General features: G+C 33.7%; 3 protein-coding genes across 4 annotated transcripts in view; 2 read left to right on the top strand and 1 right to left on the bottom strand.

The window, feature by feature from the left end:
* Ethr (ecdysis triggering hormone receptor) overlaps nt 1-7,467 on the top strand; it is a 42,300-nt gene extending 34,833 nt beyond the window's left edge. Inside the window, exon 6 of one of the 2 annotated variants that reach the window (XM_076904447.1) lies at nt 6,741-7,467. In XM_076904447.1, coding sequence (XP_076760562.1) covers nt 6,741-7,467 — 727 coding nt within the window. Of the gene's footprint in view, nt 1-5,783; nt 6,378-6,740 lie in introns of those variants that run through there. The other variant, XM_076904448.1, reaches the window with a different exon arrangement.
* A 3,185-nt stretch (nt 7,468-10,652) lies between these two features.
* On the bottom strand, nt 10,653-14,919 carry LOC143429061 (uncharacterized). The gene is made up of 7 exons (XM_076904449.1): nt 14,706-14,919; nt 14,398-14,427; nt 13,217-13,410; nt 12,871-13,065; nt 11,242-11,481; nt 10,881-11,185; nt 10,653-10,692 (listed from the first exon to the last, which is right to left on the bottom strand). Exons 1-6 carry the CDS (start codon nt 14,902-14,904, stop codon nt 11,039-11,041), a joined length of 1,005 nt encoding a protein of 334 aa, XP_076760564.1. The 5' UTR covers nt 14,905-14,919; the 3' UTR covers nt 10,653-10,692; nt 10,881-11,038.
* A 1,210-nt stretch (nt 14,920-16,129) lies between these two features.
* LOC143428769 (tRNA:m(4)X modification enzyme TRM13 homolog) lies at nt 16,130-17,995 on the top strand. Its single transcript, XM_076903889.1, has 5 exons — nt 16,130-16,561; nt 16,639-16,832; nt 16,921-17,346; nt 17,433-17,700; nt 17,793-17,995. The coding sequence occupies exons 1-5, from the start codon at nt 16,386-16,388 to the stop codon at nt 17,977-17,979; spliced, it is 1,251 nt and encodes a 416-aa protein (XP_076760004.1). The 5' UTR covers nt 16,130-16,385; the 3' UTR covers nt 17,980-17,995.
* Nucleotides 17,996-18,137: the final 142 nt, after the last annotated feature.

Here is an 18,137-nt window from a genome sequence, read left to right as displayed (position 1 = left end):
TGTTCCTCATCCAGGAACGAGAAATCTCTGAATATCTTCCGTCGATAAGGAAAGAAAGTAGAATGAACTTAAAATTTCCAATAAAATGAATTCAGATCATGAATCAAATCCGTTACTGCGAAGCAACAAGTTCTCAATAAGACGGCGTTAGTAACTTTTATCTAATTTGCTCGATGAAATTTAATAACAGTTGTAATTGGATCTAATCAGGAAGAAAAAGAATACGATGAAAATATTGGGTTGGAAAAAAAGTATTTCCGGTGTTCACATCGCATAGATAGCGTTGTGATTATCATTTTTTCCTTTTCACATTTGATATCAGACATATTTAGGTTTGGTTACAAGCAAATTGTGCGTTATTTTGTTTCTAGCTGTTACTCTCAGGGTCTGATAAAAAATTAATTTTATTTCACACTATAAAACCGAAAATACATCTTTGCCAATTCTTGTACTGTTCTAATTAACCTTTTATAAAAATATATTACGTGATTACTTACTAAATGGAGAAATATGAGACAGGAAAAGGATAATAAATTTGAATCAAGGAAAAATTGAAAAGTGAGGAAACTTAGAGGAAGAGAGCCATATAAAGAATTTTCACATGCAATTAAAACTTGATGAGTAAGAACAGTCTCCGCATCAATCCATCAAGTTATAGAAAACAACTATAAGATACGCTTCAATAAATTCATCCTCTAGTGCATTACTGTTATACTACTTTGCACGCCAATTGTAGCTGCCTTGTACAAAACTTATTTTAAATTAAAGAAACAACTACATCATGATATTATTCGCTCGAAAAAGAAAAACAGATGAAGCAATCCAATATTATATCAAATATTATAGTGCTGAGATACTTTTAAGGATGTACTTTTAAGGATCATTTTAAAGTACGATTTCTGTGAAAATATTTGCTTGTTTAGCTATTGGAATTTTTGTCAAGCATCGCGCTTAATTTTCATTGTATAAAAGGTGCATCTAAAGAATAAACGTGATATATAAGCATAAAACAAAAATGGCAGATCGAAAAGGAAAAAAGCAAATTGAAAAATAGAATTTAATTAAAAATGAACTGCAGTTGGAACTTATGAAAATGAAATGTCGCAGAAATGTGACGATCGTACTACTTAAAAGGTTTTCTAATATTCAAAAGTGTATAGAAAGGTAAAAGAATTGTAGAGTTCGTTCTCGAAGGACTTATCGCCTGGAAAAGTAATAAACCTGGGGTATCCTCTTCAGATCCCGTGGAGTCTTAACGCGATAAGAAACAGGTTTTCCAGGCCAGTGAACGGGAATTCAGAATATAGGAGTTTCACAAATAAATCGCTGGGAAAAGTTATCATTTTACATATAAGTTCAGCTTTCTCTTTAACCTACAATTTTTCATTTTCCTTCGGTAAAAAAATTTTTAATTGAAATCCCTGGATCCTGATCTTTTACAATAATTAAGACTGTAAATCTTGACGTACATAAATTCAGATGATACTATTTGAAAAATAAATTGATTATGATGAAGAAGTTGAAAATTCCGAAGAACCAAACTGTTACTTTCTACGGTAGAAAAACGTATATCTGTTGAACGCCGGGAAGCTGAACAAGCAAATATACTTTGCTGTAATTCGGATGCAAGATATACGTACGCGTAATTTTTTAGGGGAAATCCGTTGAATGCTATTTTAAGCGTTCGCAGACGGCCCTGCTACACAATACTATTGATGAATCGCCCAAGGAACCCTCCTCTCTGATCTATGGTGCAATTTTACTACCACCGTTGACAGAATGACGTGTAGTTCTGTTACTTTCCGAAAAATTGACTTCCGCCTATACGAAACAAATTGATATCACTGCTAAAGAACTCTCTGTTGTCTTCAAAGGACCCTATTCAAAAACCATATGTTTTCGCCCCCAATCGATTTTGTTTAAACTTTGCATATTTGTAGATCTATATGTGTCTCATCAATTGCCAGAGTCTCTATCTGTCGGGCCTTTTAATAAGGGAGGGGGAAGGGGTCAAAGTACGCATTTGGCGAAATCTTTCGGAGGCTATAACTTTTGATCAAAAAAAGATATCGACTTGAGTTTTGCGTCAAAAAATCACAAAAAAATTAAGCTTTCGAATGCTATATAATTTTTTCGGAATTTTTAAGTCACTTTTTATGCTTTTTTCTAGTTTTCGGGTTAGTGAAAAATTGCGAAAAATTGTTATTCCCAAAATAGGTATCCCTAGATTTTAACAAAAAACTCAGTATAGGAAGCTCATTTTATGCTCTTTAAGTGGTATAAATCTTACTCTGGGGAAACTTTTTGTTTAAAAGTTATAACATAATATTCGTGTCGATGCGCAAGCTGTGGACGCGAAATTCGAGCAAAACAAATGCTTTTCTTAACATATTGTGACTTATTATTAAAATTATTATCATCGGAGATTGAGATTATTATTGTACTAGGAAGAATTCGTTTTTAAAAATACTTTTTAATTTAATGTTACTTACATTATTCTTCAAGATTGGAGAAATCCGAATTTTTAAATATGGCTGAGTATTGCTTTGGAAAAAACGAATGCCATTTGAATAATAAGCTTGGGACATATCTAATGCATTTATACCATGGTTTTTCTCAGAATGAAGTGGCTTCTCTTCTTCATCTATCACAGGCATCAATAAGTCGAGTGATATCTTCCGTAAGAGAAACAGTCATGACTAACTTTGTACCACATTTTTTAAATAATATTACACGGGACAAAATTAAAAGACAAACTTCGGCAATTTCTCGTCGCATAAATAATATTAATGAAGATGATGATGCAATAATCACCATATGGGATGGTACTTATGTTTATTTGCATAAAAGTACGAATTATCGCTTCTAAAGAGTGACGTATAGTGGTCAAAAAAGAAGAACTTTTTAAAACCGATGCTGGCAGTAACTACGAATGGTTATATATTGGATGTTTTTGGTCCAAATAAATTGTGGGCAGCAACAGTATCTGATGCAGATATCTTTAGATTTATTATGAATACCGATTGGTTTAAGAACTTTTTCAAACCTGGTGATATCTTCATTCTTGACAGAGGCTTTTCCTACGTAAAAAATGAAATACTACAAAATAATTACAAAGTCGTCATTCCTGCCCTGCTAAAAAAAGGAGTTAAACAACTATCAACCTCTGAAGCAAACGAAAGTCGAGTATGCACCAAACAAAGATGGGTAGTAGAAAGTGTAAATAGCTCACTTAAAAGATTTAAATATTTCAAAACAGCTATAGCTTCAGAATGTGTCCCAAAATTGTTTGAAGATTTTAAAATTGCAAGTGCTCTTCACAACGCATACTTTAAACGAATATATAGTGATAATGATGATCCAGAAGTGGCTTCAACTTTATTAAAAGACCTAAACAAACCAAATATAATGCAGCAAATTGTAGAATGCGAAGGTCTTGTAAAAAAAATAAAAAACTTTGAAAACATGACATTGAAACATTATGAAAACTTCCCAGCCTGGACATTAAAGTGCTTAAAATCGTTCACGGGATCATATCAATTATCACTTGCAAAGTCGTATATAGCGAATTACTTGCTTTCTGGAAAGTACCAATTTTTTATCAGCAAGGAAAGCCATCTTCCAGACTTCAGCAAATATGGATTGGATATTCAGACACCATTGTTCATAAAAGCTAAATTGCAATCACGACACTGTGCTCAGAAGCTTTATTCGATATTCATTTTAATTGATATCGCACAGCCCACAATTACGTCTGTCAGAAATTATTACTGCCAGTGTAGAAACGGAGCGAGGACTGTTGGTTGCTGTGCTCATGTGTTAGCAATAATATGGTACCTGGGATTTGGACGATACAGTGATCTATTAGCACCAGCTAATTTTTTAAACATACATTTTCCTCATATAAGACCAACATCAGAAGATACAGAAGATGAAGATGAATAACATACAAAAGAAAAAAGACATCTAGAAAAAGAGGAATAATTAAAGAGCATAAAATGAGCTTCCTATACTGAGTTTTTTGTTAAAATCTAGGGATACCTATTTTGGGAATAACAATTTTTCGCAATTTTTCACTAACCCGAAAACTAGAAAAAAGCATAAAAAGTGACTTAAAAATTCCGAAAAAATTATATAGCATTCGAAAGCTTAATTTTTTTGTGATTTTTTGACGCAAAACTCAAGTCGATATCTTTTTTTGATCAAAAGTTATAGCCTCCGAAAGATTTCGCCAAATGCGTACTTTGACCCCCTCCCCCTCCCTTATTAAAAGGCCCGACAGATAGAGACTCTGGCAATTGATGAGATACATATAGATCTACAAATATGCAAAGTTTAAACAAAATCGATTGGGGGCGAAAACATATGGTTTTTGAATAGGTCCTTTAGTTTATTTAAGTCACTCTTTAAATATAAATATGTTAGATATTTTATTAACATATGTAATTTGCTAACAAAACAAATAAAGTTATTACGATTTGTTTTTGAACCGAAGATTATTTGCATCGTTCCCATCGAGGAGCCGTCGAACTTGAAGACAAATTTTCGAGTAAAAAGGGTTAACTGTTGTAAAGATGTAACTTTATGTCCTAAACAAAATAGATTATATTCTGTTTCACAGTAGTAGATACTATACAAGTAATATATCTTTTCTTCTTTATATTTTTCTATCTTTCTAAATTTTTTCAAAGGAATAAACGAAAAAAAAGTTTCTACTTATCCTTCATCCCTCTAAAAAAAGAGAAAAGTAAACAGGACCTCTGCAATTACCGAAAATTGCATTACTTCGGGCATTGAAGGAAATTCAATATCGCGGCATCGTTTTTCGTGCGAAGATCGGATCCGCGCCAAGGCAGAAGAAAGAAAAAGGAAAGGAAAGAAAGCAACAGGATACTGTTACGTTCCGTTACGTGAGAATACGTGAAAATACATAAAACGAGCCTAGAAAAAGTTAAGAGCTTTTTCTTCTCACGAGAAATTCGAGCGACTCGATCACTGTCTATGATTTATTTGTGGAAAGCTAAAATTGGAAAAAATGTGGAAAATTACTAATTGGATGGAGAAACTATTAATAATTAGAATAATCATCAATCCAACTAATTGAAATATGTGCCAACTGAGTTTGCAAAACGCTCTATGTTATACCGTTGACTCAAATGCTTCTCAGCAATAAAATCCTCATTGATCGCTCTGTCGTTACACATTAATCCTCATCGGGTCAATTTGTTAAACAATTTACTGAAAAGCGAATGTAAATTGCTGTCCCCTGTATCATCTCTCTATGAACCCTTTCAAAAGTTCAACGATTCCACCTAGAGATAGAAAAGTATGGAATAATTAACCGCTTTAAATTTCTTCGCTTCTCTAAATGTGCGCCTTAACCCCTTGTCTTACGATTTAATTTCCAACTGTCCGGGCCGCATTATTTGCGACGGCCGCCCCACCAAGTTTCTGAGACATCTTGCTTATGTTTCGTCCGGTAGACTTACGACGACTCTGAGGTGTCTTACTCATGTTTGGTCCGATAGACTTACGACGCCTCTGAAGCATAATTCTAAGTTAAGGGGTTAAAGACTACTCCGCGCAACCCTAGACGATGCAACACCAGTTTCCCGTCTTAAATCGTCGAAGTTCCAATTAAACCGCAAGCTTACGCTCGGTAAGAGGGCTGGAAACTGTTTTCGCATTAATCTGCGTCATCCTTCCCACTCGAAACTTTGTCCAGTTTGAAGACGCCGAAACTTTTAGCAGTCGCATGTCAATTTCACTTTAACTGATTGCAGTCCCATAATCTGGGTCTCGCAGTACCAGGAGACGCGCATCAGGGACAGCAAGAATGATCAAGAGGCTAAGAACTTTGTCCCCGTCTGTCTGACGATGGCTGACACTAGCGCCACTGTGGTCTTCTTCCTACTTCTCATTCTCCTATTTTATCTCGCGCCGTTGCTGATCCTGCTGATCCTGTACGCGTTCATCGTCAAACAGCTGACGCCCGATCCCATCAATGCCATCGACTCCTACCACGCTAGAGCGAAGAAACACGTGATCACTATGCTGATGTCGGTGGTCATCAGTTTCTTCGTCTGTCTGTCGCCGTATCGAATTCTGACCTTTTACATAGTGATCACGCCAGCCGAACGAATCGCTGTCATCGGTCCGGACACGTTCTTCGCGCTTCTTAACTTCAGCAGAGTTATGTTTTACTTGCACAGCGCTCTCGATCCAGTATTGTACAATTTAATGAGCAGCAAGTTTCGAAAAGGGTTTTTCGGACTGTGTAAAATGAACAGATGCAGGGGCGAGACTGGAAGGAGTAACACGACCGGAACTAGGAGAACGGATTCTAGCGATCAGGAAGAGAAATTCGTCTGACAATATTTTCCTTGTAACTGCGCAATGGAGACGGTCCCACTGGTAGTATTGTAGACAGTTAAACATATTGCAACTAATTTCGTTGGACGGTAGTCGAGCCTCGAGGAGGATTAAGGACGGAAATCGAGCATACTTTTCATGTTACCGATCGATGGTAACTGCTTTGTAATGCGATTAGAAGTAACATTCCATGATATTTTAGTGAAGAATTACTGTAAGAGCTGTGTATTAGCATTGTTTGAAAAATAAAACAGGAGGCAAATATATCGATGTACCATCAATCTTAAAATATGCTGAGTGAATACTATGTAAAAAATAAGAATTTAGTAGAAAAGCATTCAATCACCCAGATAAACGTTTGTTCACAGCCCGATTCTGCTGATGGTCACGTACGAGGTGGAGAAGGGTACGGACGGTACGTACATTCCGACCTGTAATACAGTTGCAAATACTTACTGGAGGATCGGCTTCTTCGTCTTGATGATAATCGTGTTCTTCGTGATACCACTGTTCATTCTGGTGGTTCTGTACACGGTGATAGCGCGACATCTGATGACGAACCCGACAATAAGCCGTGGCTCGTCGAACAACTTGCTCAAGTATCGCAAGCAGGTTATGCTGATGCTCGGTACGGTGGTCTTCTTCTTTTTCCTCTTTCTGCTACCATTCCGAGCGTTGACGCTTTGGATTCTGGTCGTACCGACGAAAAAGATCGCTGATCTCGGCGTCGAGAGTTACTTCAGCCTGCTGTACTTTTGCCGGGTGATGCTGTACCTGAACTCTGCCATTAATCCTATACTGTACAATCTGATGTCCACGAAATTTAGGGAAGGATTCCTCAGATTGTGCGGTTTGAGCCCGAACAGAAGGAAGAAAAAGAAAACGTCGGAGAAGACGGGTACCTATAATACTGGCTCGACCAACTGTAGCAGCAATCATTCGGACTTTTGGAGGAGGCACAGTAGCAACAAAAGCAGCAGCGTTAAGGTGCCATGCAACAACACGACAGCAGAGAAACAGATAAAAGTACCGCTCCAGACGACGGTCGTTAGTAGTAGCAATATCGCTAAAAAAAAACAAGAGAGCTACGTTTAAAAAATCATTGAGACTGTGATCGGTGAAACCATTCCATAATAATAATAATAATAATAATAATAATAATGATGATGATGATGATGATGATAATGATAATGATAATGATAATGATAATGATAATGATAATGATAATGATAATGATAATGATAATGATAATGATAATGATAATGATAATGATAATGATGATAATGATAATAATGATAATGATAATAATGATAATGATAATAATAATGATAATAATGATAATGATAATAATGATAATGATAATAATGATAATGATAATGATAATGATAATGATAATAATGATAATAACAACAATAACAATAAAAACAACATAGTACTATTCGATATCGTTCGTACTCTTATGTAGATTCTGTTTAATCACACTAATGTACTTATTAAAAACGGAATCAAACTGATACTCTAATTTGTTCAATATTAAATGATCTTTAAAAGTCATTAGGATCATTATTCGGTCCTCACTCATTTACAGTGCTGGACAAAAGTATTGGCACAGCATGATTGTTATGATAAAAATGCTTATAACTATGAAACAAATTGTTAAAAAGGAAAAATTTGTTTACACGTTTATTTATTTATTATTCTAGATTATTATTTAACAGAAACAGTAATATAAATAAAGTGATATGCGAAATAATAACAAAAACATATTTATTGAGCGTTTTAAGCATGGACAAAAGTATTGGCACAAATGATTGAAAGTACTTAGAAATTAAAAATTAATATTTGGTTGGCCCTCCATTCCTCATGATAACTTCCTTCAATCGTTTTGGCATTGAAGTTACCAATTTTTTTGTAAAATCCGGCTCTATATTGTTCCATTCTTGTAAAATAATAGCTTTTAATTGGTTTTTGTTTGTTATATTATATTTTCTAATTTTTTTTTCTAATTCATTCCAAACATGTTCGATGGGATTCATGTCTGGACTCTGGGGTGGGGTATTTAATGTATGTGCGGTATTGTAAACGATCCATTGTCGTACAATATAGGCAGTATGTTTTGGATCATGGTCTTGTTGAAAATAAAAATCACGCGGGAGATTTAATTTATTAGCACTTTTAAATAAATTTTCCTTTAATATATTTAAATATACATATTTGTCCATAATCTCATCTATGAATACTAATTCGCCAACCCCAGACGCTGCAATGGAACCCCATACCATGACTCCACCTCCTCCATGTTTCACAGTGGCTTGTAAATGTTGTGGATCCATTTCCGTATTTGGCTTTCTCCAAACTAATACTCTGCCATCTGATTTAAATATATTAAATTTAGTTTCATCTGAAAATAATACGTTATTCCAGAATGTGGGATCCTTTTTTATAAATTCTTTTGCAAATTCTTTTCTCATCTTCCGATTCTTCTTGGATATGTATGGTTTCCTTCTTGCGACACACGCAGAATATCCCGCATCTTTTAACACTCTCCGTATAGTTTTCGAACTTACTTCTTTTTTATTTTCTTCATTTAACTTTGCTCTAAGTTGTGATGAGTTTAATTTACAATTTATTTTCACTTCCTTTACAATTTTCCGTTTTTCTCTAACTGTTAACTTTGAGGGACGTCCACTTCGATTCCTACTTTTGAAATCTGATTGATTCTCAAATCGTTTTACGACACTTCTAATAGTGAATCGACTTCTATTAACACTTTTTGCTATTTCACTATAAGATTTTCGCATTTTGTGCAAATTTAATATTATTTTTCTCTCTTCACTTGTAGTTTCTTTCCCTCTTCTTGACATTGTTGCTTGTTATATTTCCTATGTTGCTAATCGACTGAACTTAAGGATGACTGTTAGAAAAAATGACTATCAGGGAATCCCCTACCTATACCATCAAGTGACAATCGGATTTTTTTCGGAGAGATACAACTACACTAAATTTTGTATAATGTGCCAATACTTTTGTCCATGCTTAAAACGCTCAATAAATATGTTTTTGTTATTATTTCGCATATCACTTTATTTATATTACTGTTTCTGTTAAATAATAATCTAGAATAATAAATAAATAAACGTGTAAACAAATTTTTCCTTTTTAACAATTTGTTTCATAGTTATAAGCATTTTTATCATAACAATCATGCTGTGCCAATACTTTTGTCCAGCACTGTATATATCTAATAACATAGCGATTGCTTTAAACGGACTATAAGCCAATTTAGTACTTGGATTCGCAATGCTGAAAAATTGTTCCCCGTGAAAAACGTCAATCTTCATAGGATTAAGAACGATACATTGGGATCGAATTATCGTTATATAGAATTTTCGTATCTGTGATTACTATGCAAGTGAACTATGTTTATAGTGTACATAATAAAACCCGACGAACGTGTAACTGTATCTATGAATGAAAGATCAGTTAAGAAATAAGCTGCATAATGTGTCGTGGAATTGAACTACTATTTAAAAATTAGCAGATCTCAATTTATGACTTTATTTAACTGTATGCCACAACACTCGTTTATTCGAATTTCGTTGTAACGTTTACGGTCGTTAAGCTAGCGTAGCTTAAATTGATTTCGTAAAACGGAAACTGTACATCTTCGTTAATGTGTAAAATGGCGAGTCCTAAGTTCCTATAGGCTTAACGTATTTATGGCTGAACCAACTGCTGCGTTTTATCGCTTGATATTAACCTCGGACACAATTTGGGACAGTTGGTAGAATAATTGATGGTACTTTGTAAAACGTCTAGACATAGTGGTATTCGATAAACTAGCGGTATTTATACGACGACAAAAAAAAACTAGTCTACAAGCTTTAAGTAATTATTTAATTAATTACAATTGTGACGAAATATATGTATATTTATATTTTCTTTTTATAAATATCACGTATAATATATTACTAAGACTTTATTGCTCACGACGTAGCAATAAGTAGCAGGTTGATTTAATTGTACATTAAATCATTCCAGTAGCGTTTAAAAAATTCACAGTTCCGTTTTGGTCCTTAAATTTGTAAAAATTCCGAAAAATTTAGAATATCTTTCCCTCAAAAAAGTATTTAAATATAAGACACATAGAAGGAAAGAAATAAGGTAGACTTCCGATGAGTCTTCTCGTCCAATACAAATTCCAATTGTTCCTAATTGATTACAAAACGTTCGTTTTGCATTTTATTTATATATTAATTGGTGCTGAGTTATGCGAGGTATCCATACAGAGATTATTTTTATTATGCCAGATGTACATTTCTGCAAATATTTTTTAAAATAAAGTTAAAATAATATTAATAGTATAATACTACTGCTAATAATACCACTACTTTCTGAAACTAGTTTATTTGCTAAATTTTAATAATAAAATTAGCAAAATAGAAAATTGAGTGTATACAGTCGGTATTGTACAGTACACTATGCAATAATTATAAAATAATATATACCTTATTAATATAGCTGTCTGCTGTATATGCTATCCAAATATCGTACTAAAAGGAACGTCTTTAAACGTATTTCGTACTAACTAAATTACATTCAACACATTTTAAATCAAGAAACAAAATTCTAAAATACTGTAGCATACGACTAATACAAGTTTATGCTATGAACTGCGTTTTACGAATATTATATCGTGCGCTAAATTATCGTCTCTAACAACAAAGGAATACACAAAATAATTGTTTGACTTCATAAAGTCAATTAACTTTCGTTTACCATCCTCAACATGGGAGAATTCCACCGACAGTGTCTGAAACATTAATCAGTTACTAATTTGAAATTTTTACCTTTTACCAATTAGCTCACCTTTATGTTTATTTTGTCGAATGGAATCGTTTTCAACACTTTGAGCTCGTGACCCTCTATGTCAAGACTAAAATAATCTATCGTAGTCACGTTGAGGGCTGCCATTAAATGATGAAACGGAAAACATTGTACGGAAGTATGTAAACCACTGTGCGCAACGTCAGGAGAGTTTGGCAGATTGACGTCCGAGTCGTTTAACTCGTGAAGGCGTCCAACATTGTTGGCCATCAAGAAAGAATTCTGAAAATTGAGTAATCTAAAACGTAATATGTAGTATGTGTAGGTATGAAAAGTAGTTGGTGCAAACAACATAATCAAGTCATTAAATCGATTATACAGTGGAACAGTAACTATTAGCGCCTCAGATATCTTCAAAACTATAAGTTTCACAGAAATTTTTGCTGATATAAAATTGCACAGTACAAAGGGCCCCATCTGTTGGCGAAAATATTTTTTCTTATAAGTCGAAAGTATATGTCGGATATTTGAAGGTCACCTTCATTTTCTTAAATAGATCCGTATGTTTTTTCTTCCGTAATACGATAGAACATCTTAAAACGAGTTCAACGACATGTAACATGAAGCCGTTGAAGGTCATAGAAAGTAGAAAAAAGTGATAATACTTACGGTTTGGTAGTAAATGACGCATACGTTTATAGTAGGTGTTCGAAATGATGACCATCGCTGTCAAAACTTATTGACGCACAGGCTGTAATAATTCGCTGTTGCATGTTGTAGGGTGTAGTTGGTACTTTTTTGTACAGTTTCTCTTTCAGTGTTCCCCAAAGAAAGAAATTTAGAAGTATTATGTATGGTGAACGAGCTGGCCATGATATTGGACCGCTGCGTCCAATCTAACGATTTCGAAATTTTTTATTCATTTCCCTTCATGCAATCAGTGAATGATGTACATTGTCGTATAAGTAAAGGTAATTCTTCTAGCAAAAGACCCAATGTAAAATTGGCATTGATGTCATGAACGCGTCATAAATTCAGTTTTCGAAGACCCCACGTTTATTGCTTGCCTCGGCGTCGGTCGGAACAGACTGACCGATTTATCGATACCAATCTTATTATGTTTAACCTATCCAGCAAACTATTAAAATGCCCTTCGTGCAGTGTATATTAACAGTGAAGTAAACGGTAAACATTACGCATTTCTCGACTGTTTACAGTACGTATGTTTCATTTACTACCAAAACCGTAAGTATTATCGCCTTTCTTTACTTTCTATGACCTTCAATAGCTTCATGTTACAGGTCGCTGAACTCGTTTTAAGATGCTCTATCGTATTACGGAAGAAAAAACATACTAATCCATTTAAAAAAATGAAGGTGACTTTCAAATGTCCGACATACCACCACTTACGAAAAAACGATTTTTGTCAACAGGTGGGTGCCTTTGTACTGTGCAATTTTATATTAGCAAAAATTTCTGTGAACTTATAGTTTCGAAGATATCTGAGGTGCTAATAGTTACTGCCGCATCCTGTATATTAAAGTACCTTCTGACGGAGTATTTTGCGACTTTTCAGTCTTATTTCCACCAACTATACATATAATACTGTGCAACTTAAGCAGCCCCAATTCTTTCATAATCTGTATCGCAGTAAATTGTAAATTTTCGTACCACTGAAGGATATGGCTCGATAGCAAGACATGTAGGCGTTAAATAAGCTTTTCTGTTTTTCATTAACATTTTACTGAAATTTAGGGGATCTGCTTCTATGAGCAGACCAGTCCAATTCAAGAGTCGTTCCAGTACAAACGTATTACTCCGGGTCACCCCGTCATAGGCGCCACATTCCACGAAGAAACCATTTTTCTATGTTTACAGAAAGATAAAGAAGACATTAACAAGATTTTCCTTAAATTGATATTCTTTAATATTCATTGAATATTTCATAAGCTTACATCTTACTTATCATTGCGACTTTTATATAGAGGAAATGATGATTGTAATTTATTAATATCACCTTGTTCTGGAGAATCTTTCGAATCACACTCGCTTGACCCATCGACGGGTCTTCGGGTTCTGCGTTTTCAAGGTCAGACGGTTCATTCGGATTGTGAATCCAAAGTATCCAATCTCGCCGAATATCGGCCATATACCGCTCCCAATTCACTGGATCTAATATTGATTGCATTTTATCGTTGTACCATCTAACACCTGTAAACACGTACATATTATAGAACATTTGAAAAATTGGCTGAATTATAAAAATATGGAAATATTTAGAATTAAAGTTTAAAGAAATTCCTAAATATATTTATGAAACATTACGTGCATACATGCATCCCTATGTTAGTATTCTTAACGTTACACATTACGGGTATTAACAATTATGATTGGTCATCAATTAAAATACCCTGAAAGTAACTTCCTTTTCCCCCTAACAACATTTAATATCAACGTGCGTTCATTAAAAATTAAAAAAAAAAACTATCTAAACTGAACGTACATTAAAAATGTTAAACAAATTATTGCTCGAAACTGCAAGTAATTCGTGGAAGATACATAAATTTGAAAATTCATAATCAGGATCATTTAAAAAATATTTTTGTTTCAAATCAGACACCGTATTAATAAAATGTAAATTTCATGGACCAATGAAATGGTAAGTATCGAGTATCTTGTATTGATACGCATTTCATAACGATAATTTTCATTCGCTTTCACATGGACGTTCAACAGATACAAATTGGCACTTAACGCACTGCTATAATTGCGTTTATAATCAAGCTTATAGATTATTTTATTCGACAAAAAAGAAAAGAAAAAAAAGCCGCTCGTACGTGATACTATTAATAATATACTAACATTCATACAAACAAATTTGCGCGATACGTAAAACGTGACTACGATAATAGAATGACTATAACGAAACATTGTAAATTATCTTTAACGTTTCATGCATAAATTATAGTTGCTCGATCGTAAATGAAGATCGAAATCAACATTTGCAAAGTTACATAATAGCGTTGCTGTATATATAAAATTCTAAACTCGCGTGTAAATCGAAACGACCATACTTATTTGAAATGATATGGATACCAAAAGAATGATAAAGATGATAAACGAAAAGATGACGCGGACAATACTGATTTTTTTAATAATAACATGTAAACCTAAAATAAATTGCTCTTTTATACTCACCGTCAGTAAAATTATACCACGTCTTCAAAACTGTAACATCCATAAATATAACATTACTGTATCGGAAAAAGCGACAGGGTAACAAGTTCAAAACTTTTCATATATAACGGAAAGAATATTGTTAACCATTTGACAACTTATCTTTAACCTATTTTCCTCTCGGTGTATTCCAGTTAGAACAGAAACAAACAAACGAATTTCCAATATGAATATTCAATTTGAAATTGTATTTAACTTTTAACAGAACATTGGCTTTTAATACTAATCTTTAGAACAATATTCCAGCCGACACGTAGCGATGCACGTACCATCTTGGTAAATCTTCTGTGAAAATGTGTCTTCTTGTTTAATCTGAGTGAATGAAAGATTAGTCGCGAACAAAAATTGATAGATCAAAAATGTGGATGCAACGCTTACTAAAGCGAGCGATGCATACCATTTCCGCCTCGAAAACGGCCTACAAACATACACGTGGATACACTGATAACACGACTCGAAATTGGACATTTTTTTTCTTTCAAATGGTCACGAGACCGTATCAAATAGACGACCCTAGCTAACACGTGCTCACGGCCAATAAACGGAGATCAATAGCCACGAAATTTTAGGTGCTCGAGTCTCTACGCCGGCGCCCTTACGATTTTTCTCTTTCACTTATTTTACATATCGACAAGCATACACGAATCGCTTTTAAATCATGAAAGATATTCCTGTGAGTCATTAACTGCAATATAGTTTTAACTGGATTAACTAAAAATCAGTGGTTCATTTTTTCACACTCCTCCTTAAGATAAACGTAGACAAATTATAATCTAGAACAGTAGAAAGTATAACGTGCGGTTTAATACGATGTGAACGGTACTCTGTCCGCCAGCAGTCTATAACGTGTACAGGTGATATTTTTGTTGTGTTGTACACTTGTCTCTCGCACACGTTTGCGTATAAACTTCTGCTCGCATAAAGAACGTTTTAACGAAGATGTCAAGAAATAAGAGAATGACAGCACTTAAGACAGACTCTGAATGTAACGCGCGATCTTAATTTACGAAAGTTGCACAGTTACAATTTTACACTCGATTGGTCCATTAGGAGCGTACCATTCCGCGCTCACGTACGTCAACTACATGTCGTAGATATACGTAAACACTGAAAATAATATTTAAATTTAGCATTAACGGTATTACACAAATATACATAGCCATGTGCTCGTTAGCATAATACGCGAATGGCTATAAATCGACTGTATTAATGTCAATTGCTGATACAGCAACCAGCGGATGGAATATTCGATGATATTTCGAAAGTGATATTTCTATTCATTGCACTTAAAATTAACTATTTAAATATATAAAGTTTACGTTATTTTTACTAATCTATTTTTATCTACATATTTCAATTAGATTCGATTCCGAGTAGATGCACAATTGCTTTTTTCTTTTCAAGTAATATTAAACAGATTTCAAATAATATTAATGTAAAACTGAATTCATTAAATAATAAAGTACGTACACGTGCACAGAGTGCAATCGAACCTAAATTATTTAAAGAGTAAATCAATATGCGAAATGAAACAATTTCATAAAACAAGCAAAATCAGTAAATACAAGACACATTATAATCCTGTTCGGATGAACGCACAAAAGCGACTGTCACCTATCGCTCTTCGTCTTTTTTATATAGGTTTGTCGAAGGATGGCTTCACCATAAAAAAATGGTAAATGGAATTTAAAGTAATTTTGTTTTATTTTTTAATAGATACTCGTCAATTTTATTAAGTAATAATCAATAAATATAATAATGGGCAATTATTTGTATATTCAAATGAATTTACTATTAGATAATTTTACATTTTTATTTGAATAATGTGCTGAATGGATTAGGTTATGTACAAACTCTGTTGCACTATCTTTTCAAAATACTGTGTATTACGATTTATAAAACGGACTAGGACATTAATTAAACAAAAAGAATATTAAGCAATTCAGAAAATGACAGAAGAGAATCGTTGTATGTACTTTGTGAAAAGAAAGAATCGTTATTGTCGTATGACTGTAAGGAAAGGAAACAGATACTGCGGCGAACATCAAGGAATTTCAATAGAACCTATTCGTCCTGGCAAAGAGTCTGAAAGTAGACGAATAAAATGTCCACTTGACTCTTCGCAGTAAGTCTCTCTCTCTCTCTTATGATAACCGTTGCTTATATTCTTCCATGTGTACAAAATTTATAGATCGTTTCCAGTACATGTTACGAATCAAAGTTGTCTAAACACATAAAGGTGTGCAATGCGAAACGTTTAGTTGACGCGCAACCATCATTTATAGTAAAAGGAATTAATCGCAATACAGAGAGTAAAATACCACAACATGTACCACTCTCAGAGTTAAATGAACTTGTAATCAATGCAGTTATTGATAAAGTAAAGATAGCTTATGGTAATCCACATGTATCTTTGAAATTCTACCACTAAATTTATATTACGGTTTGTATTAAGCTAATAACTTATTTAAATTTCATTTTTAGGAAGGTTGCCAAAATTTTCTGAAGTAATATTAGAGCATGGAGTACTTCGAGATAAATTAAACAATGTTACTTGTGGAAAAACTGTTAAAAAACATCTGTTGCAAAACGCATCACTGCTGTCACATTTAGAGCGTGCGAATCTTGTGAAAGAAGATACATGCTTCATTGAATTTGGGGCAGGAAAGGGTAAACTAACTTATTGGCTAGGACAAATGATAAAGGATAAGAAAGGTTGTTGTATCTTATTGGTAGATCGTTCCAGCCACAGGCACAAAAGTGACAATAAATTAAAGAAAGAACAATCTCCCCTCGTTATAGAAAGAATACGAGCTGATATTGCTGATCTGAAGCTGAATGACATAACAGAAATTCAGAAATTTAAGTATAAAGTTGGTATCGCAAAACACTTATGTGGTGTAGCTACAGGTAAATCATCTATACGATGATTCATCTACGTTTGACATAATAAAAAATCGTATAATATTTATAGGAAATTGTTTTCTATATTACAGATTTGACCATAAGCTGTTTAGTTCAAGCAATGCAAAGTAAACCAAAGTGTAATGTTGTTGGTTTAATTATTGCATTTTGTTGTCATCACAGATGTGAATATGCATCATATGTTGGGAAAGCATTCTTAGAACAGTGTGGATTTACATTGAATGAATTTACAGTTTTGTGCAGTATCGCGAGCTGGGCTACTTGTGGATCTGGTTTAAGCAAGGCAACTAAAATAATACGGAAAAACGGAAATACTGAAAATAATACGGAAAATACAAGGCACTAAATAATTTTAATCTGCTTTCAATTTCTAATATTATTTCCTTCTTTCCACAACAATGTACAGAATAATATTATATTACCATTTCCAGAACGAACGTAAAAACCTTAGCCGCGAAAGAAAAAGAAGATATTGGTCGTAAAGTAAAATCGTTGTTGAATTGGGGTCGTTTGGAATATCTGAAAAGTGTTGGATTTCAAAGTAATCTAATTTATTATACTACTACCGATGTATCATTAGAAAATATGTGTATAATTGCTATGAAAAATGAAATATAGTTTCACTTTACTATTTTCCTCTATAAAATTAATAATATAATATAAATAATATGTTTTTCCCCTTTTCATTTTGAATGTACGACCCTCTAGATCAATTCTGATTACCTGAAGATATGTCCTGAATATCATTGTTTGTCCAAAGTTCTTCTATCTTTACT

Source organism: Xylocopa sonorina, chromosome 11, assembly GCF_050948175.1.
Source record: "Xylocopa sonorina isolate GNS202 chromosome 11, iyXylSono1_principal, whole genome shotgun sequence".
NCBI classification, from domain to species: Eukaryota; Metazoa; Arthropoda; class Insecta; order Hymenoptera; family Apidae; genus Xylocopa; species Xylocopa sonorina.
The sequence above is the reverse complement of the archived record's forward strand: the minus strand, read 5'-3'. Positions and strand labels throughout refer to the sequence as shown.

Excerpts from the sequence above, each read along its gene's own strand:
- LOC143429061 (XM_076904449.1), bottom strand. The coding sequence starts at position 14,904 with ATGTCCAATTTCGAGTCGTGTTATCAGTGTATCCACGTGTATGTTTGT. Across the intron at positions 14,428-14,705 it reads ACAGAAGATTTACCAAGATG|TTTTGAAGACGTGGTATAAT; the intron begins GTACGTGCATCG and ends TGGATGTTACAG. Across the intron at positions 13,411-14,397 it reads GTGGTATAATTTTACTGACG|GTGTTAGATGGTACAACGAT; the intron begins GTGAGTATAAAA and ends ACGTGTTTACAG.
- LOC143428769 (XM_076903889.1), top strand. The coding sequence starts at position 16,386 with ATGACAGAAGAGAATCGTTGTATGTACTTTGTGAAAAGAAAGAATCGT. Across the intron at positions 16,562-16,638 it reads TGTCCACTTGACTCTTCGCA|TACATGTTACGAATCAAAGT; the intron begins GTAAGTCTCTCT and ends GATCGTTTCCAG. Across the intron at positions 17,347-17,432 it reads CTTATGTGGTGTAGCTACAG|ATTTGACCATAAGCTGTTTA; the intron begins GTAAATCATCTA and ends TCTATATTACAG.